The sequence below is a fragment of the Trypanosoma equiperdum genome (assembly GCF_001457755.1).
Source record: "Trypanosoma equiperdum strain OVI genome assembly, contig: ctg_1711, whole genome shotgun sequence".
Lineage (NCBI taxonomy): Eukaryota > Euglenozoa > Kinetoplastea > Trypanosomatida > Trypanosomatidae > Trypanosoma > Trypanosoma equiperdum.
In genome coordinates, this window is record NW_027123740.1 from 150,985 (window position 1) to 172,908 (window position 21,924).

At 46.2% G+C, this 21,924-nt stretch overlaps 8 protein-coding genes across 8 annotated transcripts; all 8 read right to left on the bottom strand.

Annotated features, from left to right (window-relative positions):
• Positions 1–206: 206 nt before the first annotated feature.
• Positions 207–1,205, bottom strand: TEOVI_000680700 (L-threonine 3-dehydrogenase, putative; the record flags this gene model as incomplete). Its single annotated transcript, XM_067222866.1, has 1 exon — positions 207–1,205. The coding sequence occupies one exon, from the start codon at positions 1,203–1,205 to the stop codon at positions 207–209; it is 999 nt and encodes a 332-aa protein (XP_067078967.1).
• A 547-nt stretch (positions 1,206–1,752) lies between these two features.
• TEOVI_000680800 (U3 small nuclear ribonucleoprotein (snRNP), putative) lies at positions 1,753–2,616 on the bottom strand (the record flags this gene model as incomplete). The annotated part of the gene is made up of 1 exon (XM_067222867.1): positions 1,753–2,616. The coding sequence occupies one exon, from the start codon at positions 2,614–2,616 to the stop codon at positions 1,753–1,755; it is 864 nt and encodes a 287-aa protein (XP_067078968.1).
• A 421-nt stretch (positions 2,617–3,037) lies between these two features.
• Positions 3,038–6,316, bottom strand: TEOVI_000680900 (vacuolar assembly protein vps41, putative; the record flags this gene model as incomplete). The annotated part of the gene is made up of 1 exon (XM_067222868.1): positions 3,038–6,316. The coding sequence occupies one exon, from the start codon at positions 6,314–6,316 to the stop codon at positions 3,038–3,040; it is 3,279 nt and encodes a 1,092-aa protein (XP_067078969.1).
• Positions 6,317–6,862: 546 nt separating this feature from the next.
• TEOVI_000681000 (uncharacterized protein) lies at positions 6,863–11,368 on the bottom strand (the record flags this gene model as incomplete). Its single annotated transcript, XM_067222869.1, has 1 exon — positions 6,863–11,368. The coding sequence occupies one exon, from the start codon at positions 11,366–11,368 to the stop codon at positions 6,863–6,865; it is 4,506 nt and encodes a 1,501-aa protein (XP_067078970.1).
• A 363-nt stretch (positions 11,369–11,731) lies between these two features.
• TEOVI_000681100 (uncharacterized protein) lies at positions 11,732–12,466 on the bottom strand (the record flags this gene model as incomplete). The annotated part of the gene is made up of 1 exon (XM_067222870.1): positions 11,732–12,466. The coding sequence occupies one exon, from the start codon at positions 12,464–12,466 to the stop codon at positions 11,732–11,734; it is 735 nt and encodes a 244-aa protein (XP_067078971.1).
• A 594-nt stretch (positions 12,467–13,060) lies between these two features.
• Positions 13,061–13,963, bottom strand: TEOVI_000681200 (pyridoxal kinase; the record flags this gene model as incomplete). The annotated part of the gene is made up of 1 exon (XM_067222871.1): positions 13,061–13,963. One exon carries the CDS (start codon positions 13,961–13,963, stop codon positions 13,061–13,063), a length of 903 nt encoding a protein of 300 aa, XP_067078972.1.
• Positions 13,964–14,509: 546 nt separating this feature from the next.
• Positions 14,510–19,867, bottom strand: TEOVI_000681300 (uncharacterized protein; the record flags this gene model as incomplete). The annotated part of the gene is made up of 1 exon (XM_067222872.1): positions 14,510–19,867. The coding sequence occupies one exon, from the start codon at positions 19,865–19,867 to the stop codon at positions 14,510–14,512; it is 5,358 nt and encodes a 1,785-aa protein (XP_067078973.1).
• A 676-nt stretch (positions 19,868–20,543) lies between these two features.
• Positions 20,544–21,623, bottom strand: TEOVI_000681400 (calcium-binding protein, putative; the record flags this gene model as incomplete). The annotated part of the gene is made up of 1 exon (XM_067222873.1): positions 20,544–21,623. The coding sequence occupies one exon, from the start codon at positions 21,621–21,623 to the stop codon at positions 20,544–20,546; it is 1,080 nt and encodes a 359-aa protein (XP_067078974.1).
• Between the last annotated feature and the right edge of the window lie 301 nt (positions 21,624–21,924).

The window sequence follows — 21,924 nt, forward strand, 5'->3', positions numbered from 1 at the left end:
AGGATGTTTTCAAGTTCCTACTGTTTATTTTCCTTCGTGGGTAATTTCGTTTTGACGAGCGGCATCATTTCTCTTTCCCTTTCTTTTATTAGTTTCCCATCTTCAACAAGCATACACATACCTTTGCAGAAACCCGAATATGCGCATGCAACCATGCGTTTCCGCCGCTTCGCTCCTTCGTTTATTTATTTTTTTTTCTTTCATACTCACAAGGATGGAAGTCCATGAAGGATTGGTATCTGCCGCAACATATCTTCGCTCATCATATCAATATCATATTTCACCTGGTGTCCCCAGTCATTGCGTGCGTTGCTGTCATCGAGACTGTCTGGCCACGAGTTTGCAATCTTTTGAGCAGGACCCTCCACATATTCCACCTCAATGGTGCGGTCAGTACACCTCTCAATGCTGAACCTCAGTTCCGATGGGGAAAAACTAAAACCAGTTATGTTGTACACCGTGCGAGTCAACTTCTCAAGGGGCGCCTCCATGATTTTTACCAAACTGTTCAGTGTGTCGGGCATGTACATCATAGGGAGTGACTCGTAAGGGAGAACAGGACACACACATTTCTTCTGCAGAAGTGCAGAATGGTACATGTGAATGGCGTAGTCTGTGGCACCTCCACCAGGGAGCGTTGCAGCAGATATAATACCAGGTAGACGCACACTGCGGAAATCCACACCGTACTTTTGACGGTACCACGTGCCGAGCAATTCCGTGTAAACTTTCGTCACACCGTACACCGTGGAGGGGTTCATGATGGTATCATCCTTCGTCATAGTCTTCCCACACTTGTCACCAAAGGCGGCGATGGTGCTTGGAATGAAAATACGTATATTGTACTTCCGAGCAAGCTCAAGTGCATAACGTGTGGTGTTAACGTTGATATCCATCGCAAGATCAGGTTCCGCTTCACCACGGACGGACATAATAGCCGGGAGGTGATACATCCATGTTGGTTTAAACTCCTTCACCAACTTCTCAAAACCGTTGCTGTCGAGGCAGTCGAGCTTCTCAACGCCCTTTAAACCGGCAAGTGGGTGCTTTGCACCTGGCTCAACCACATCACTCACCAGGACGGAGTCTGCACCAAACTTGTCTCGCAATGCAAGGCTAAGATCAGTTCCGATTTGACCCAGAGCTCCAGTTACAAGCACACGAGGCGCCGCAGCACAGAGAGCGAAACGAGAAAAACAAAACATATGAACTTTTTAAAACAGAAAAAAAAAACTCTGTTGCTTTACCTGTTCTTGTTTGTCTTTCTTGCTGCTGCTATCGTCGGTGTTGCTTTGTTTGTGATAAACGGAATAAGTGATCGCTTAAATCTTTTAGTAAGAAAAGTTAGAGGAAAAGAAACACAAAAGTTAATTCGAAAAGAATACGAAGAACCAATATTCTAAATAAATAAATAAACCCATACATCTATATGGAGATGTTCCCGCGACACAAACTTTAGAACGATTTAAAGCCGTCTCCACCACCCTCAAGAATACGTGCAAATTAAGGAAAGCGCAGGAGGTTTCACTCGGCACGGAACCGCCCAAAGTCACCGTTATTATTAAATCTCATACTCCTTGTCGTTGCTTACAATTTTAAACGAAGGTTTAAAATAATGAAATGGGGATTAGGGTATAAAGCTAACATGTCGCTTCAAGTAACCATAATACCCTCAAATGACAACGGCTAACATTTTTCATTGCGAAACTACGGAGAAGAAAAAGGATTGCTTAATCTCGGCGCGCATCTCCCTTACATCAGTCTCCGCTTCTTCGCTGTGTTCATGTACGGTTGCAGAACCCATTCCGTCTCTGCATCATCCATCTCGAGCGTTCCCAACATTATTCGGCAGGGTGACAATTCCATGCGTGGGCCCACTTCCGTTAGCTGCACGTTGCTTTTCTTAACCATCTTAAAGGTATGGTGACGAAAACTTATAAAGTCATTCTGGTTGTCAAATGTCAGCACACGTGTGGCCTCTGGTTTGGGTACGGGAAAAAGGTACTTGAGCACATCCCGTATGCGACAACCCAACTTCGTTGTGAAGTTTTCGAAAATTAGGTGTGGATACTGCTCTGACATTGTACCGACATCTTCAATGTCATGTCGTGTCACAAGGTTGTGTATTGTGAAGACTACTGTGGGTCCTAGAGGTAAATGAGAGATGGTTAGACTGTCAGGGACGCCCTGAGATTCCTGCAAAACCACTACATCGCTGTACTGATCACGTCTTGCTGCCTCCATAAGTTGCCGAATGTTGAGGTTACCCCTGTTTAAGCGCACCGCATTGGGAATAATGAGACGCACTTCCTTGGCGAACTCCAACAGTTTCTGGGAAGGTTCACGTGATGTTGTTACGAGTACATGCGGATCCTCCACTCCAGCTTTGGCGTACTCGTCGTCAACAGTCGTCTGCAGTACTTTTGTTTGGTCATCATCTAATTCAGAGAATTTCTTTAGGGCAAGAGCATCCTTGCGCAGATGACCAGGAAGGGGGGTGGCGTTTTGAATGGCATCACGGAACTGCTCCTTCTTTGTATATATCGCCGCGTGTACATGTTCATTCTGTCTCCTCTCTAAAAACTCCTTACGCTGCCGAATAACGCTACGTCGCATTGGATGTGGCTGCGCGCTACGATGCTTATATCGTGTGTCCTATTACTGCGCGATTAAAAATGATGTGGAAGAAAGTAAAAAATATGACAACCCTCCGACAGAAGAGGGAATAAAGCATCAACAGAACACACAACAAATGATGCATACACAAAAACATATCAAAAGTGCGTCTACCGGGACGCATCACCGGGTTAATGGTGAAATACAGCACAAAAGAGCGGGTGTAGGAAGCTTCCCAAATGTAACAGATATTTGTGCTCCATGATACATTGTTCGCGCAAACACACGTATAAAAGAAACAACCTGAATGTTTGTGTTGAGTAAATATTCTTTTAAAAACAGAAAAAAAAGGAACAAGAAGTGATATGCGTTGATGTTTCACCTATATAGCGAAGCAAAACTATACACCTCTCACCCACTCCTATGCGCTCTGCATTTCAACCTCAACTAATTCTGCCACTCTGGTCAACTGGTTACAAAAACAACAACTTATCGGTCCAGACCACTGCGTTGAGTTGATGAATCCATCAGGGTCTTTGAGGATTCGTTCGACTTCGTCATTGCTCAATGAATCGAATAGTGTGTTATCTCCAGAGAAGTAATTCACCACACATCGCAAATGATGAGCGTGTAAGCACCTAAAAACAACAACACCCTCTGACGTTGGGCGTCGACAAAGGGGACACACTGCACCATCGTGAGTTACACGAATACAGGATAGCTCGCGCTTGTAAAATGACTCGAAGCAAGTTAATAAGTCACTCGTGGCCACACACACGACAGCTTCCATGAGGGCCACACTGTTGGCTTTGCTACGCGCGACAGTGGCTAAACAATTTCCTACGTGGGGCATTGGTTCCTCATCAGGAAGTAGTTCGATAATGAGTGAGGGGTCTAGTGTTACCAAATGTGCGACCGACATATTGACAACAGCTTCGATAAGTTCCTTCGTCAAATCCAAAGGCACAATGCAAGTACGGCGTTGGGTAACCAAATCACCTAAATCAGATACGTTGGCACTACAACCCCCTCCTCCCTCTGCGTCGAGAACGGGGTTTGCCGCGCGCAGATCGCTTTCGTCAACACCATACCTCCTTGCGATGCTCGACAGTGTTTCATCTGCTTTCATTTCATGTTCAATGTATTTTTGACCGTTACGGCTGGGGAAACCGGCGTTAGCCTCTAACACCATGTGTATTAACTTCTTATAGAGACTAGTTTGGTCCTCTTTGTTAGGTACATCGGCAACAAATTGTACCGCTTTTCTCATGTTCTTCATTTCGTGTACGATAACGTAAAGACCCTCCTCTTCCTTACCCATTCGCAACAATAGAAAAACCATTTCGTCAAGCATTTGCTCTTTTTTGCAAAGTGCATATATCTCCTTTAACTTGGGCAGCATGGAGTAATTCTCACGGAGGAACTGTAACATGCCGGAAGGTTCGTTTTCGATGAAAAGTGTGGCTACAAGTTGAACATACACCCTCAGTATTTCCTTGTACGCAGCCTTATCGTGCATTTTCAGTGCCTTCAGGTATGACCACAAATATCCACGGTGTGCAAACTCTAGACGCTGAACCACAGACGCAGGGGGGAAAAGCAAAGGAGGACCCAAGCAGTGGTCATCGATGTCATTCTCATCCTCTGTCAAAGTTGCAGGGGCGTTGGATGAAGTGGTGGTGCTACTGCTAATTGGGGCCGGTGTCAGCAAAAGCTCCAGAGTCTTGCCTTCGTTTGTGGCAAACAGCTCAGGAAGAAGTTCCAATGCCTCACTAAAGAGATGCCTTTCCTGGACAAGTTCAAACAGTTCATTACTGTGAGCAACACGCGACAGAACCTGCAATGCCTCGTTGTATTGTCCATTAAGTTTCAAAAGCATACCATAAGCATCACCAAGGTCCCGCATCTCTTCTTCAGGAACATTACTACCACGATGCACTTGCAAACGCCAATCGTTGTATCGTACTTCTGCTGCGCGGCAGATAACTTCCAACTTGTAAAGACCGGAGAGGCGCCGTACCGCCTTCCTGAATCGCGCCACATCTTTCTCTAGACAACGTTGAAGAAGAAGTTCATAATATTCCTCTCCTATCCTTTCGGAAGGATTGCCTGTCTCTCTAGCGCAACCACTCTGACTGCCGTTCCCGGGCAACTTGGTGGGAACCACATCTGCTAACAAGTGAGATAACCCCCGCTGATCAAACTTCACTATCCAGGTTTCCCACTCGGTACAATCATACTGAATTATGCGGGGGAGATGAAAAGCAGCTTCCTCATGTTTTCCAACCGCTAAAAGATGTTGAAGCATCCGCCAACCGATACCCTTCAAATCGTACCTTGTAAGAGCATATTTTTGTGCGTACTCATAAGCCTCCGGAACTTGACCCACACCCAGAAGATACTGAACGTGATCATCTTCGTCCGCAGGTGCTGCCCTAATGATAACGTCGCCGCATCCAACAAAGTACATGGACCCTTTTGTTGGGAGTGCGGGATCATGCTGAGGGGTGTTGTTCATGGTGAGTTTTGGTGCCTCAAAGGCACTCTCACAACTAGCTTGTGTGAAAGCCAAACAAAACTGCAAAGTGTGCTTGTGGCTTGTAGCTATTCTTGCGCAGTAAACGGGATCGAATGTTGCGCGGTCCACGATGCGCACGCCCAATTCTCCCACACAACCTTCCTGTTCAACTGTCGCAGCGAGTACAGCGTACCGATCTGCACCAAAAGCCGCCATACCGCAAACACGAAATGGGTCCCTCAGCGTATCCGTTAGAACAGGGGGATGAACAATAACCCTTTGGTTGCGGGATCCGGACTCACGACCGCTTACACGCAACACAACCTCCTGAATCCAGTTACCCCATCCACATGTAAGCGTGCGTGGAGGCTCCCAGATGAGCGAGCAATTATACAACTCAAGATGTAAAGAATTTTCAGGTCGTGGAATAGACTGCAGTACCTCCTTTCCTGAATAACTGTATAATACAACACCAGTCTCACTTGCCCATGCAATAATGTCGGCACCGCACCACTTCACACAAAACACCTTTCCGTGCTTTTGGTGTATAACCGAAACATTTCGGCCAAGAAACATAGTTTTGGTGATGAGCATAACATCGTCAGAACTAGAAACAACAGCAGGCCGTTCGTCCCTGCGACCATAAAAGGGATGAATAGATAACGACTTGATCGAGCGACCAAAATCCTTCCTGTAGGACTCCGTACCACCAGTAAGATTGTGTATGGTGACCAACCCTGACATATCTGAAGAACCAATGTACTTTTCACTGGTGTCACAAGTGATATCACTAATAGGGTTGGTATGAGCGTGAAGCAATCGAAACACTACGCCACTCGTGGCTTCCAGCAGCACCACGTCGCCACGACTAGTGCCTACAGCAACAAAGCGGCGGAATGCCGTTATAACCATGACGTGTTGACCACCAATAGCCTCCAAGGGGAATGCAGAGAATGACAGAAGGTTTTCTTGCTCCACCTCAGATCCCTCTTCGTAATCGCTCTCCTCACCACCTGTCACGTCCCCCGTATAATCCTCATTATCGGTGCCGTCGGAGACGTGACTGTAAGGGACTTCCCGCTCCGATCCTTCCTGTTGAACTTCCTCATCCTCCTCCTCTCGTGCTAAATTTCCCCGTTGGGTCTCATCGTTTACAGATGGCTCCAACCGCGCTATACTCATTGACTAAATTGTGGTAAAGGGGGGAAAAAAGGGGGCGACAAAAAGAAAACTAGGAAGTAGCAAACGCAAACCTGCATAAAAAGTGGGAAGGCGTTCCGGTACACAATATTGCAACTTTTCCACCACCCCTGTCCACCATCGCACAAGTGAACAAAACTAGCGAAGCATCACACAAGCCCATCACAAAGAACCACCGGAACGAAAATGTTGAGCAAAAATACATCAATAAATACAAACGACACCGAACGCGACAACTTGTATGGACGATGGTAAAAAGTTTGAGGAAACCACTGTGAAACGACAAAGGAAAAAGCACACGTAGTTATCCCAGGATCTCTATGTTTTTTTTTGTGTTTTGAGAGGGGTTAATTTTTTTTTTTTAATGTACACAATCATATTCTATGGTCACATATATATCGTATTTCATCTTTTCATCTATGAAATTTCATTTTCATTCAGGTTCTTTATTCCATCTTCAGATGTGCCAACTTAAATGAGTGTTTCTCCATTTTGAACATGCGCTCATGGTGACATCGACACTTGCTTCTATGATACACTCCTTCCTAACGCCTTCATGTTACCAACGGCCTCCATAACATGTTCGACACAGGCACGCTCGCTCGGTTCCACACATAACTGGTCCAGCGCCGCCACGACGCTGTTGATTTTTACTGCAGGAGCTTGGCTAAGAACGTTGCGCACATGAGACTTACCTCGCTGATTGTCATACATGAGAGCCCAATAACCTGTTACTGCCAGTTCTTTACACCTCAAGATAGACAAATTATCTGCCTGACAAGACGCCGTTGCTGTTGTTGTTGAGACGGTCCCTCCCTTTTTGTGCTGTTCTAATCGTGTTCCTCCAGTGCCAGAGTTTTGCTGACTCTGCGAAGCAATATCCGTGTGATGGGCATCAAACTCACTACTGTTATTGTCCGGTTGCAGTGCTTGAAGAGGTTGTGGAGTTACTGGCATACAGACGAACTGCTTGAAAAGTTGAAGAATGCGATCGTTTTGGCATAGTTGTGCCTTCAACGACGGATTGAAGCATAAGTTACGGAGCGTCAATAACGCAAGGGTTCCCGCCACGCTAAGTTCACCAGCCCATTCTACGAGCAGTGTCATCAATTCTTTCCTTCGGATAATGGCTAACTGAGCATCCGCGTGAAAGGATATAGCCGCAATAAGACGGTGAACACTCAGAGGAACTTCTATGCGCTCCTGTTCACACTTCAAGAAAAGGCCTTCCACACGCTCGACCCCCTTTGATTTTAAAACTCCATTTGTGAAAGCCTCACAACCTTCAGCACAGGCAGTTGCGCATACCTCGAAACCTAGTGTTTTGACCAGTGTTCTATTAGCTTCTCTCTCAATGATAGTGGCATTCTGTGCTTTGTTTTTGCTACCATAGTGCTTCCTCCTGTATGATGGCTCGATGTCATCCGCGAGATCCAGTGTAACCATCAAAAGACGACCAAAGCAGGTACGCACAAGGGGATCCCCACAGGCCGTTACTTCCTGTAGAAGAAAGCGTCGGCCTTCTTCGCTTCGAGTGAGAGCCAGTGCCGTTTGAAAAGCAGCGCGCCGCGTAGTTCCGTACCCCACCGCACCATGTAGCGACAAACACAGTTGTTGCTGTAACTTCTGGGATAATGCCGGGCATTTTGGATAGGCGATAACACTAAAAACAGACGAAAACAAAACCAGCAGTGAGTCGAGTTCATGAGCGCTGAGTACACCGTGCTTCTCCTTGAGCTCCCTCATTCTCTTGTTGAGCTCCGCCAACCTTTCCTCAAACCACCCACATTGCCGAGCCCGCTCGTTGGCTCCTGCAAAGAGGCTGACCAAACGGCACTGCATGCCACTGACGCAGGAGGAAGTTCCAAGGTTAATTGAGGCACTAAACAGTTTGGCACTGAAAGCATCCAGGGTTTTGTAGAGAGTCTCCCTTAATATTGCTAACGACGCGCATGCTGACGAAGAACCAGTTGTGGAGGCCGCATCTCCACTGCCCGTACGGATTATGATGGCGGATACAAGACCACACACGTTAGCACGTGTTTGTTGGGATACCTTGGCGTTTTGCATAATGCCACATAGAGAGTCAAAGAGCTTCGATGGTAGTGAAGCAAGTTTTTGTGACTTTCTTTTGCTGTTGGTGCCGACACCGATTCCTACGTCCCCAACCCAAAACAAAAAGAGTTCAATCGTCCACTGCAGCATACACTCGTACGCACGCTCGATAGAGTTGTGATGGCTCACTTTAACACCGAATCGCACAAATAGCATTTGAAACACCTCTCTCGGCGACGGGAGAGCAAAGGTGCTGGTAAAAAAAAGCCACACAACGTCCTCTGAAAAATGGCTCCTGTATTCGGGATATGCACCGAGAAGAAACTGTAGTGCGCGCGATAGCGCTGATACAAAGTAAAACTGAACAGCTATTCCCTCAATGCTACCTAGAGCACGCGATTGTGCATCCTTTGTTACCGGCGAAGCAGGAATAACCTTCTTGTGTGCAACCAACAGCCTCTCACCGCTCCATGTTGCTATATTAATAAGCTTCGACCAGTACTCTAGCGACGCCCTCCCACACGGGAGAAGAACGCAGCTTAGTGGTTCCTCATCAGCATGCTCAGCCAAACGTTTCTGTTGCGCAAACAACACGACCATCAGAGAAAGAAAGGTTCCCGTCGCGTACGTTATGCCATTTAAAGCCGCAAGTTCCAATAGCTTTACGGGGAGCGCGGACCGACTAAAACTGAACTTCTTCTCGACATTAATATCGCTGGAGGTTTTGTTAACAATATGTATAAGTCCTTCGGCCGCTGCGGCCGCTTCCCACTGCGGCACCTTTACACTATATTCCAGAACACTATTCACAGCAGCTTTGAGAAGTGAAGGCATTTCACTCGCCACCAGCAATACATCGTCCGTTGATTGGCACAGTCGGGCTACGGCTCGGTATGGAGCGGCACGAAGTGCTGGATGAATACTATTGCCAGTTGCCCTAGAGAGGGCCTGTAGATTGGGAATAACACTTTCTAACGACACTGCACTCAGCTGTGCAGTTTCCATAACCCAGAAACAAGCATCCAGTGCAACGAGACTGCATTCACCAAGAGAAGTATAGCGGGCTGAGCGTTGGCTGGTAGGCAGGTAGTGTAAAGCAGATCCTGAAACGTTCTCCACAGCAGATGTCAGTGTCGGATTGTGTACGGCAATTTGCAGAAGCAGCGGTATAATTGTCTGCAGCATACGGGAAGTCTCCGAAGCAAGTTGTTTACCTATAACGGGTCCATGATTCCATGCAATCGACGATAATAGTTTGCAAGCAAGTGCACCTAATGCAACGTGTTCTGTTCGCGATGTGTTCATAGCACAAGAAAGGTAAACTTCATCAGATAGAACACCATCCGTTGTTGTAGGGGTGTCAACGAGTACCGACTTTACATGCGCCACTCGTCGAATAAGTTTTTCAATCATAGCAAACAACCCAACATGACGCACCCAACGCTCCAAAACCCGCTGGCTACAACTGCGTTCAGTGATAAGAAGAAATGATAGAATAAGAAATGACGCGGATGGGCGCTCTGCTAGTTTGGTGCAGGATGCCCTAACAGTAGACGGTGCCGAGTGGATTGACGAATACCGCATAAATGATCCCGCAGATAAAAAGGATGAAACATCTATGTTGTCTGTTGATGTGTGAGGAAATGAATTGGTCACAGTACTGTTATCTTCTCGTTCTCCTGGTGGTTCGTCGGAACGAATATCCTCTAGCACAAGTTCGATGAGCGCCGGGCAGGCAAGGGAAAAGATGCACTCACGCGTTTCGTCACAAATGTGGTGATTTGACATCATGTGCGACAGCCAGAGCAAAATAGATGAAAATACAATGTGGTCCTGGTTGTTTGCTGGCATTGTTTGAAGGAAACGCCTGAAAGCTTTCTCAAAGCATGCAGTTGTGAAGTGACGCTGCAGCTCAGTCCCCCCAACAACAGTCAGGCACCACAAGGAATTCATCCCACACAAATATTCGCCATGTGAACGGCTTCTCGCTAGTTGCTCAAAGCATTCAGTATACTCCTCAGATGGTACACAAACGTCGGCTTCCTCAGTGACAATTGTTTCTTCAGTATCTTCTCTGCTAATTGACAGTTTGGTGCCATCTGCAGAAATACCGGGAGAAGGAGCAGATCCGCTAGGGTCGAACGCTGAGCCGTAATTGGCAGTGGTTTGCGCACAGTGACCCGTGAAAGGACTTTCCACAACCGTTTCATCACGAACATGTGCACCACATCCCAAGCGGCTATCACCATCTGTTCCTGTATTGCCTTCAGCAAAAACTTTTCCCCCTTCTATTCGTCGTATGCGCTTAAGTTGTTTGGATACCAGGTTAAACAGAAGCTGAGCACAGTGACGCATAACGAGATTCGGGGTCGTACTAAGCCCCTTCAGAATTTCCGAAGACTCTTGAAGAATTTCCATGTGTCCCTCGATTGATGTCTGTAGTTGTTGTAGATGACACGCAAGCGCAACGGAAGGAGCCCCACATGTTTGTGACTGCGTCACCGCTCGTCCCAAAGGTATGTCAAGTAGTGCCTTCACCATTATCGCAATGATGCCAAAGAAATTAGATTGTTGTCGCCGAAGAAGACTAACGAGCGTTCCCAACAGAACACCCGCGCGCGCCTGCACTAGAAGGCAGTAATAAGGGTCACTGTCTGCGTGGAGTGCAACCATCATATCGACAAATAGGGACAGTGTTTCAAGTTGAGTGAATATTAGCTTTTCATTTGTCCCTATCGGAACATTCACTTCGAAAGGTTCATTATTAAGCATATTACCAACCAGTGAGTCAACCAATAACAACAAGAAGTTTCCCTCCTCAAGGAATGCCGCAACAGAGACGCGGGAAACAAGAAGCCGTTTTACTAATTCACATCCCTCTAGTACAACAAGTAAGTTGTGGTGCGTAATCTTTGCGGTAAGCTCAGCAAAGAACGTCAACCATTTGGTTTTGGTAAATGTCGCCAGTGGAGCGGGCATTATAGAAGAAGGTAATATAATATATGACTGTTCGAAAAGAAACAAAGATTAAAAGAAAGGCGGGGAAAAGGTAGTAATTATCATTCGAATATTGGTAGTTACACAACTTCGGACATCAATATAGCAAAACATTCCCGCTTACAACATTTTTTTACATTTTTTTAAAAAAAAATAAACCGAACATCAGACTCATAGACAGATTATGCTGATGCGCACAAATAAAGAGTACAGGAAGAGTGCATCCGTTCAAATTAAAAATACAATAATAATAATGAGCGCCGATGAGTGAAAACGCAGCTAGCACCACTCCAATCTAACCGAAACGCACGGTTCCACTGCCGCATTTATTTCTTCATTTCCGCATCAACGTCGTTTCCCTGCACCGGGGACAACCTTTATCATTTCCACACCGTCAGCCTTTCCATCGTAGTACTTAAAGACATTCCGTCTCACACAGAAACCTAGCCGCTCGTACATGCGTGGTACAGCCGTAATCAGTGTTTCTGTTTCTTTTAGTAGTAGATGAACGTCGTCATCATCGCTTGCCGTTGCGGAACTAGATTTCCTTTCATGTAGAAACCTACTAAGATACTCGCGTGTGTTCAAGGATGTGCACATTGTGTGTAAGCGCCAACGTAAAATCTTATTGGGTGGATTTCCGACTTGTGTCATAGCTAAAGTGCGTTCCAGTAGCCGGTAAGCAACACGGTGCCTTCGATAGTCCGGCCTTACCCAAACTACATGTATATATCCCTCAACCATTGCACCTGATGAGAAGGGAACCCACACCACACCAACGGCACCAACCAAAACAGTACCCACATCTTTTTTCATTACCTCCTCCTCTCCTAGATGTGAATCAAGTGGAAATGTTGGTTCCGAGGAGGATATACAACACGCCAATACGTACAGATGTGCCTTCTCCAGCTGTTCATGTGTTTGCGGAGGGTACGGAAAGTAATCGACATCACACAAGACATCAGTAACGGCGGCGTAACCGCTTCTGATTTCAGTCTTTTCCACATCGTGAAACACAATAGTGCATGGTTCTTTGGAACCGTCTGTAACAACACAACTGCTGCCTAAAGTCTCGCCCATTTTCACCCTCCTTTTCTTTTTTCGCACTGCAATAATTTCAAGCAGGGAGGGGGAGGTGGCAGCTTCACTTAACAGTCCATGCAGTTGACAAATCCAGATCTGAATATCCAGTTCCTAATGAAAGACCGAGAGGGAAATGAAAAACTTTTAAAATATGTGGTGAGAGAAAGAACAATTGCATTTGAACAGCACCAAAACGAAAACAAACAAACGCTTCAAATAGAGGTTAGCAAATATTTCATGTTACCAGTCATTCACCAACGATCAAAAAGAAAAATAAAAGTGTTAGTAATAAAGATAACAAAAATCAAGGAAAAGTAATAATACCGAAGAAAACCTTATTGGATAGCGTTTAAAACACAAAAACAAGAAAGAAAAGCGTCCACATTTGCATCTGAATTCCTCTTCTTTTTCTTCGTTTTGTACGCGATTTACCCTACCATATATTGATAAAAGTAAATCCTTCTCTTAAATCAAACGCAATATCGTAATACACCTGAAGAACACGTAGCATGACAAACTCGTAAAACTGAATTATTTATCTTTAGAGAACAGAGAGAAAAAAGGGTGGACTTGACAGACTGCATTTAATTCTCATGAAATTGGTTTAACGTCAACAACTGTGCTTGGTTGTAGCACCACTTGCGGTGATGCAACGACACGCAGTTCCCTACTTTTCAATGAACTTTTACCGTCACCTCCCTCCTTTCGGGTTGCGATGATGAGTTCCTGCAATACAGCCATCGATTTGCCAATCGCCACATCCATTGGATGAGAATGAGAGAAGGCAAGAAGGCACGCGGCAAAAACGTCGCCCGTTCCGGTGTAGCGACCTTCATGATATGGTACCACTCCTGAAAATCGCCGCACCACAGCTTCTGATCCCTCCTTCACGGAGTACAGAAACCGCAGGTGAGTTGGATTTTCTTGCTCACGAAACGACTTGATGATAACATGAGCAACACCACAGTTGTGGAACCAGTCAGCAGCCAGTATAGCACTACTGAGATCATTGACGGTGACGCCACTCAACAACGAAGCCTCGAAGTAATTTGGTGTGACGATATCCGCCAAAGGGACCAGCTCCCGATACGCATCCAATACTTCTTTCTTGCAGTACATGATACCATCATCGCCCATGACGGGGTCACAAATGAAAGTTAACTTCTTGTCTTCCTTTTCTCGGAGCTCCCGCACTTCCTTTAATGTGTCGCGTATTCTCCCAATAATGTCAACATTATTTATATATCCGGTCAGAATGTAGCGATAGTTGCTGAGGAAGTTATTCGCTCGGACGCCTTCCATTAGTTCGTCGTATTCCTGTAAGCTCATTCTGTGGCCCCTAATAACTGGGTACCCACTGTGGTTTGAGAGACAAACGGTGTTAATACCGTCCACATCGAAACCATGCAGCTGCAGAGGAAACGTAGCAGCCTTATTCCCGACGTAGCCATGCGTCACAAATGATTGAATCGATAAAACCGTCTTCTCTGACATTATGTGTCCTTGTTTTTCACTTCTCTCCCCCCTTCGCACGAAATGTGTGTAATAATAGAAGGCTTGTATAATACTCTGGTTCAATACTCCTTTTTTAGTCTATTTATTATAAAATGTTCTTCTTAGACACGTACAATATAGGGGGGGGGGTAAAAATAATAATGAAAATAGGTTATTTGTTTTCCAATAGAAAAAAAAAAAGCGTGGCGACACAATCAGGGGCAACAATATAAAATCGAAATAAAGCAGTATACGGGAAATACAGCTGAACAAATAACTGAGGAGAACGAAGAAAAGTGTTAACCCCCTGCTCCACCGTTCACAGTATTCACAACAATAGAAGTGTCACCGAATACTGAAAAGGTGATGGTTAGAGTTGCTAAGTGGTTGGAGACCACTAGTTACTCCGTATACCACCATGAATATATATATATATAAAGAAGCCAACAACTGAGTAACTACAACGAAATCGCAAAAGAAACGCTAAATCGGTTCCCTGTAAATGAAAAAACAGCAAATAAATACACAGAAATAAGGGAACCGAGCTTACAACCCGATAGCACGCGAGAAAATAGAGTTATACGCATTACTGCTCACTACGTGCCGTGCCTCAGGGTTCAAGCTCGTCCAAAATACCATTTTCCCCAAATGCATCTCCGGTTGTTGTGGAGACATCTCAGCCTCCTTGTTAGTGCTCTCACATTCATCATAGAATGGACTCAAGTTGCAAAACACTCCCCTTCCCACTTCTTGCCTAACTCGACCCTTAGCCAGACGCCACTCTGCCACCTCAACGAGAAGTGAAACGAGACCGTGGACCGTAGATGAAAGAGCATATGAATAACCAAACACTTCCCGCTCAGTGCACCTCCCCACACGCTGAGCCAGTGGTGGCCACGGCAGCGAAAAGTATCCTATATTACCACGAAAACCATTCTCCAATATACCAATAAGACGTAAGGCGGTGGGCAGGGCACCACGCGAGCTACTTACCGACGCCGGGTGTTGTCCCTCAACCGTAAAACCACACACACTTACAGGGTTGCTAAAAACATACTCCACCAGCAGGTGATCTGTGTGTAGACGATGAATAATGTTCCCAGGTTTGATAAGATGCTTTTCGGGGATTGTTAAAGGAAGACATGCGGCGGCTGGTGGGGCACAAACACCCTTCAAACTCGTCAGCTTAAGACTTTCGTAACGACATACATCAGGTGGACAATTGTAGAAAAGAGAACGCACATTCCGCGTACATGAATCGAAGCAACCCCAAACAGAGAAATGTTTCACATGCAGTAGCGCAAGGTCAGAAGATGATCCAGCAAAAAAAAGAGAAACGAGTATACCTACGGGATTTCGCACCGTTAGTGAATAACTTGAACCATCAGAGGCACTTTCCCCGTCGGATGCTGCGTGCCTAAATCGTAGTTCCGCTACGCCAATCTCGCCGCTCATACAGTCTGATATACGTGCACACGCAGTTCCTTCGCTAGACTTAGCAGCGTCTGGAAGAGACACTGTTTGAACTGTTTCCCCCACGTGCATTTGTAAGTCAATGCTCCCCCGTATTTCCCCCGCCAGTGTATAGTATAGAAGGCCGTGTGAAACAACGCATCGATATGGAAGTAGAATAACAACTTTTTCATTTACATATTTTTGTGTTTCTCCTGGCATATCGTTGGAAACGCAACGCCATCCCCCGAGAGAGTCACTTACATCTGCAGGGAAACTAAGCACTTCCTCAAACAGAGACGCGGATTTGTCCTCCGTAATAGGTGCGCTGACGACGCGAGTGAAGGGCAGCGCCGTCAACTGGTAGGTTGAACCACGTAAGGCGTAAAAACTGTAATTGCTGTACGGAATTGGGAACTCAGCTGGAGACGGTGGCGTAACAGGGATGTAAAACTCGAAAGCAGCACCCCGTTCAGTGTCACTGTCCACCTCCTCACACTCTTTCGTAGTCACGTTGTAAGCAACAAGAGCGTTCTCTAATTTGTCCACACGGTCCAAACATCTGCGACATACTGAGGATATAGTGGAAGAAATACCAACATCTAACAGGCGCACAGGTTCCTTCGAACGACATTCACCGCATATATGCCGCTTGCATCGGTCGCACACTTCCAAACCAAACCCGAACAGAAAACGCTGGTCACAACCTGCACAAGTTACATTCTTCCTTTGTGTCGCATTGGCCCCCCTTGTGGGTCGGTCGTTTCGCAGTGGTTGGCACGTTCCAGATTGCTGCAGCAAATGCACACGGGAAAGATCTTCAAATGACTCGGGAACACGGGACGGGCACACGGAAGAGTGTGGAAATATTTGAGAGGAGGGTTTCATTACCCATAGCGGTAGTCCCAGCTTTTGAAAGCAAAAATCGCGGAAGAAACGCTTTTGTTTACACTGAAGGCGCTTCGACTCCATGTGAAATAAAAGCGGGAGGTTCAGTGCGAAAACTCCTCGCGGACAAGCACTGCGAAGTTTACGTACATACAACTCTCGAAGGGTCTGTTCCGTTATCAAGATGTCATGGTGCGAGGCGGTAGATGACTTATTCCCCTTGATGGGATTGACTACTGTATTAGTAGGTTCATCAATGTTGGTTTTGCCGTTAATACTTTCCTCACTCCTAAAGGAACAATTCTCAGCCGCACCATCCAATGGCATGTGAAACAGAGATGACTCATTGGAATCTGTGTGTAGTTTTGCTGTGGATAACTCCCGGAGGAGCGAACACTGCTTCAAACAACTCCGACCAACAATTGTCTTCCGCTCCAGTGGAGGAATGTCGCACAAGGGCTCACCAAAAACTAAGAGCGGGAACACCGCTAGAGCATTTCTGCCCGACCCGCGAAGGGTGTAACGCAAAAACCGTGCTACAACAGGTACAATGGGACTGAACGTACTCGTAGCTCCATCCGCAACTACGCGAGCCTCATTCAGCACGGAGAAGGGCACTGATTCACAGCTCGGACGAGGTAGTTCATAGAAAATCAGATGAGGTCCTGCGTGCGCTGAGGCATTACTACCCCTGCACAACGGGAGTGGAACATCGTCCAAGACGAGGCGTTCGTGCTCCTGTCCAACATAACAGGAGGAATGCAGGGATAGTGTCAACGCCCCTGCAAAAGGTTCCCGCTGCAAAGCATCTGCGACTCGAATCGCCACATGCGTAATGTATGATACCGTCGGTAATGCGATGGTGAGTTCCACAGCTGCAATACGCAACGGTACTAGTAGAGGTTGCGATAAAGGATGAACAAGACCTTGCAGCATACGTAAGGTTGGCGTAGGTACTCCGCCAGTATTTGTAGAGTAACTGCTAGTTGCTTCACCATCATCAGATAGTGGCGGATTAGACAAGTATCGCTGCCTTGAAGCAAAAGTAGTGCGCTCATTTCCACCCCAGTCCGCGTTCGCTTCACTGACTACTCTAGAGGAAGTGTCTGACTCAGCTGTGTGAAACATGAACTGGGCACCGATAATGTAGGATTGTCCTGCCACGTGTGTCAAGAGGCGCGTCCGGTGTCTGGCGAATTCACGCTGATAGAACCCACCGGCAGGAGGAAATAAGTTCATGATAAACGAGTGAAAGGGATTGTTTAGTATTACTCTACGCGAAACAACTGAAGGACGAAATATTCCCTTCTTTGTGCTAGTAAAATCGCTGGGAGAACTACGGTCTCCATTCGTACGGTAGAGAAAAACCATGTTCCGCGCTGTCTCCCAAATAGTAAGAGTACACGACACAGGTACCGCGCCAACAACCTGAAAAAGACATTCGCGTAATAAAGTAATCATTTCCTCGTGGCCACACGAATCCCCCACTTGCTTCAAGCCAGCGGCTGAATTGACCACTAAATCCATGATTTTTCTTGTCAATAATTTGTGTCTCTGAAGCAATTTCGCATTTGGTTGACTTTCAAAAAACTGATTGAACAACCACACAGTAACTAGGATCAGTGAAACAACGGCAGATGCCGCTGCACTAACTTCACCACTATTGCTCACACAAATACGTGGTATAATGGGTCCCGGTACTCCCGAAGACCCCGCTGTCGTCCCTCCACAGGAAATACCATTGTAACTACGAATACACTCTCTGCTCCACAGAGCATCAACAGCACTACCTTTTTCAGGTACACAATGAAGACAAGTAGCCCACGAATTGATCGCGCCAACGAAAACGACAGGACGAAGGCTATGGGATTTGATGTGCGAAGCTAGTGACTGTAATCTTCCTTGCAACTCGTTGGTTATCGCATCACAGTGATGTGTTTCGGACGCGTAAACGCTATAGCATGATGCTGGTGTTAACCCCCTTTGACTGTCGGTCCGTCGTTTCGATGACTCACGCGAGCCGTTCACGCTTGTATTTACGGCAGCACCACCCTTGGTTGTATTGTGTGGAGGGGCCGACCCTATCAATGCCCAACACCCTGCATGCATTAGGGCAATTTTCGTCCCCATCCCGTAGCGTTGCTGATAACTGGAGAAAATGGCGGCAACATAGTCTTCCCCTATGGGGAGAGGATCCATTCCCCTCGCCGTACAGAAATCAATGCGTTGTTTTTGTTGAATAATATCCTCGTGACCAGCAAAGTCACCACCACGTCGCCATATCAATGAGGGAAGAGAATTAACAAGATTATCATCAACTTTGGAGTCATGCAACTTCATATCTGGTAGTAACAGCAACTGAAACTCTGCTTCATGTGCTGAAGTGTACTCCCGCATTTGGAAAGCAGTTTTAGCGGATTTACCAGAACAATCATTGAAGCAACCAGGTAGCGCAAGTCTGCTCAACCGCACAAGAAGGAGAGCCACATGTGGAGCTGTTTGCGGAACCACTAATGTGGAGGCGTTAAAAGATCCAAGAGCTAGGCGGCAGCAACAATCGGCGAGCCCAAAGATATCGCAGAAGGCGATCAGTTCCTCGTTCCACAGGCAATCGCAGCGCCCAAGCGCCTCCCGACCCGTACTGGGAGGTGGCAATGGAAGGAAACTCATAACCCTGGCGGCTAAAGCAGAACTGTCAGTCGAGCCATCCAGACCCCCCGGGCAAACGTTCGGAGAACTATTACCAACGTCACCATTTTCTTCATCGCTACAGGCACCACAAACACGCGTTGCCTCTTCAAATATGCTACAGTGTGAAACATCAATACCCGGGGTAAAGAATAAGTATGACTGCCTGAATGAAGACGACATGGCCATCGCAGAGTCATCTCTTAGACCTCCAGAAGGCCCCAATACCCACGATTGCAAATCCTCGCCTCCCAGCGGTTGCTGAAGTGCGGGAACTGCCACCCTTAGAGGAACAGTGTACCATCGTGCTCTCTCGACAGAAATAACGGGCAAAACTCGTTGCGGTTTGCTTCCCGAATCTGTAACAATGCACGACTTATCATCAGTTAGCAAACGTCCGGTTTCAACGAACAGCATGTATAACCTATCCTCTGTCAAACACGCCCCCGCAAAAGCAACAAATTCAAGGATAGTAAACACCTCATACTGTTCCGGCGTGCTCGGACAAAGTGCAGGAATCGCACTAACCGCCTCCCGCATCGACATAAACAAGTCCTTTCCCGGAACGCCTGTGTGGAGGAGTTGCCCCGATACGTTATCTACCGTTATAACTACAAATCGCATTTCCTTTACACTGCTTCCACCTGTTCCATTGACGTGCTCTTCTTTTAGATTGGTGGCATCGTCGGAGGGTTCCGACACCCCCTCCGCGCTCCGCAGAAATTGCTCTGTTAATGGAGTGATTCTACCTCGTAATGTAGCATCAATGCAAACGAGGGGGTGCTCAAGAACAACGAAATAGCAAGCTTGCAGCCAATCACTGTTAGTGGGATCTGCTGTGTGACGAGGGACAGCAGTGAAGAGCCGCCCTGCCATAATGATCAGATCTAAACTATGTACTATGAGGTGAACGTCAGCGTCACGTGCGGTTGAATAAATATCTATATCTATATATATATATAAAGCACGGAGGGGGGAAGCTTCGGTATTAAACAGAAACCAGTGGAAGAAAATGAATGTGAAAACTTTTTGTAGAGACCGGTAACACATCATTTCACATAAATAAGAAAAACCAAAATGTTGGAGCTGCAAAATTTACTATCTAAACGTAACAAGAAGAGCACAAGTGCCTTCACCTCCAAAATGATGATATTCCCTCCCTCATGTGTTGTTTTCCTTTCTTCGTTGTCACAACCCCTCGCATTGGACACCTTTCCATACACCTTAACCATTTTTCGTCTACAAAGGAGGGGGAAAAAAAAAGAAAGATCAAAGGGATGAAAATCACAATTCGAAAGAAAGTAAGGAGGGAAAAAGAGGGGAAAAGGGAGTAAAGATGAAGTAAAACGACCATAAGATTCAACAATAACATTTATATGAGGCTACTCCTAACAGGCCGCACAATCCTCTTGTACATAACACCCGACGTGTACACAAATGCATGTGCAAGAGAGGAATCTTGTGTAAGGAAAAAGAAGGGAACAACATGGGCAATTTGAAACGCACACACCTGCATGCATCACTTCTTCTCTTCTCTTCTCAAAATGTCACCTTACAAAAGTTTCCATTGATTATTGAGAACGTCAAAAAAAACTTTATCGTCCTCGAGTACAGCACTCACACCGTTGTAGTAGTCTAAAAACTCTGCATAAGGAACCAAACCGCATCGCTCATTTTCATCCCAGATAGTCAGAAACCCCTTCAGCATTTTATCTGACTGAAACAGATGATCTACGGAACAAGTCGGATGGTCCTGCGTATTGTAGCAGGCTTGGATGTCTATGATGTTTAAGTTTCCGTCCCTGTCATAGTCCATCCGACGGAATATATTCCACACAGCATCTTTCCGCTCCTGGCTCATTGGACCGCGAACGTAATCCATAAAGAAGTCATAGTCAATACATTCTTCTTCGTTTTTGGGGAATGCGTTATAAATACATGTTGCAACGGTATTTACATCCTCTTCCGTTCGCTGTGTATCAGAAAAAGAAAGTGTTGCATTGAAATTACGTGAATCCTTTACGAACCTCACAATACCTTCATATGACATCCACCGCCTTCCATCACTTCCCACCTTACGGAAGTGCCTTCCCATAGCTTTAATGCCTACCTCTGGGATCCCGTTTCCGACATTGAAAATATACGCCTCTCTGATGCGTTTCAACGCATCAATCGCCTCCCCTGACACTCGGTGTGTCTGTTGGAGTAAACCTGATACATTATTTCCAATGAATGCAAGTGTCTTCCCAGTGCGTGTGCGTAATTGGCTGTCATCGCAGTGCACCACTTTGTAGCGTTTCTGCCCATCATCACGCTGATTTAAGGGACCACCAAGAGTAAAGATGGAGCCTATCTGGAAGTCATCAGTGAGAAAGTGTTCCCCATCATCCTTCAAATACACATCAAAAGGGAAAGCGGGGAAGTGCCGCGTGACATTATAACCAAGCGGGCCAGGAAGTTCACGCGCCTCATCCATGTAGAAGCCACGCCAGCGCGGGAAATAACACCCAAAGAAATAGCGATGTGAGTCCGTCCCACCCTGCGAGAGCTGCACGCAATGGAAAAGAAGGGAATCACCGCGATCAATGCGATTTTCATCGCTGAAGAGTGTGGTGTCCATGGAGTGCGGCATATTTAATTCTCTAAACTCGTCGCTTGTTTTTATTTTTAGCTATTCGATGTTTTGTTTGTGCCGCAGCTTCCCGGCGCCACCGTTCCCTTTTATGAGGTTCGCATACAAATAAAGAATAAGCAGAGGAGAAACCGAAAGGTAACTCAAACATGTAGAAGCAGCATTAACACAATGGTGGTAACAGTTAAAAATAAATAAAGAGGTGTGCTTTCGAAAGAGAAATAGAAACTTCACAGCAGGTGTTGGGAACAATATACCCTCCAGTTGGCGAACAAAGAAAAGGTGACATGCATAAAAAAAA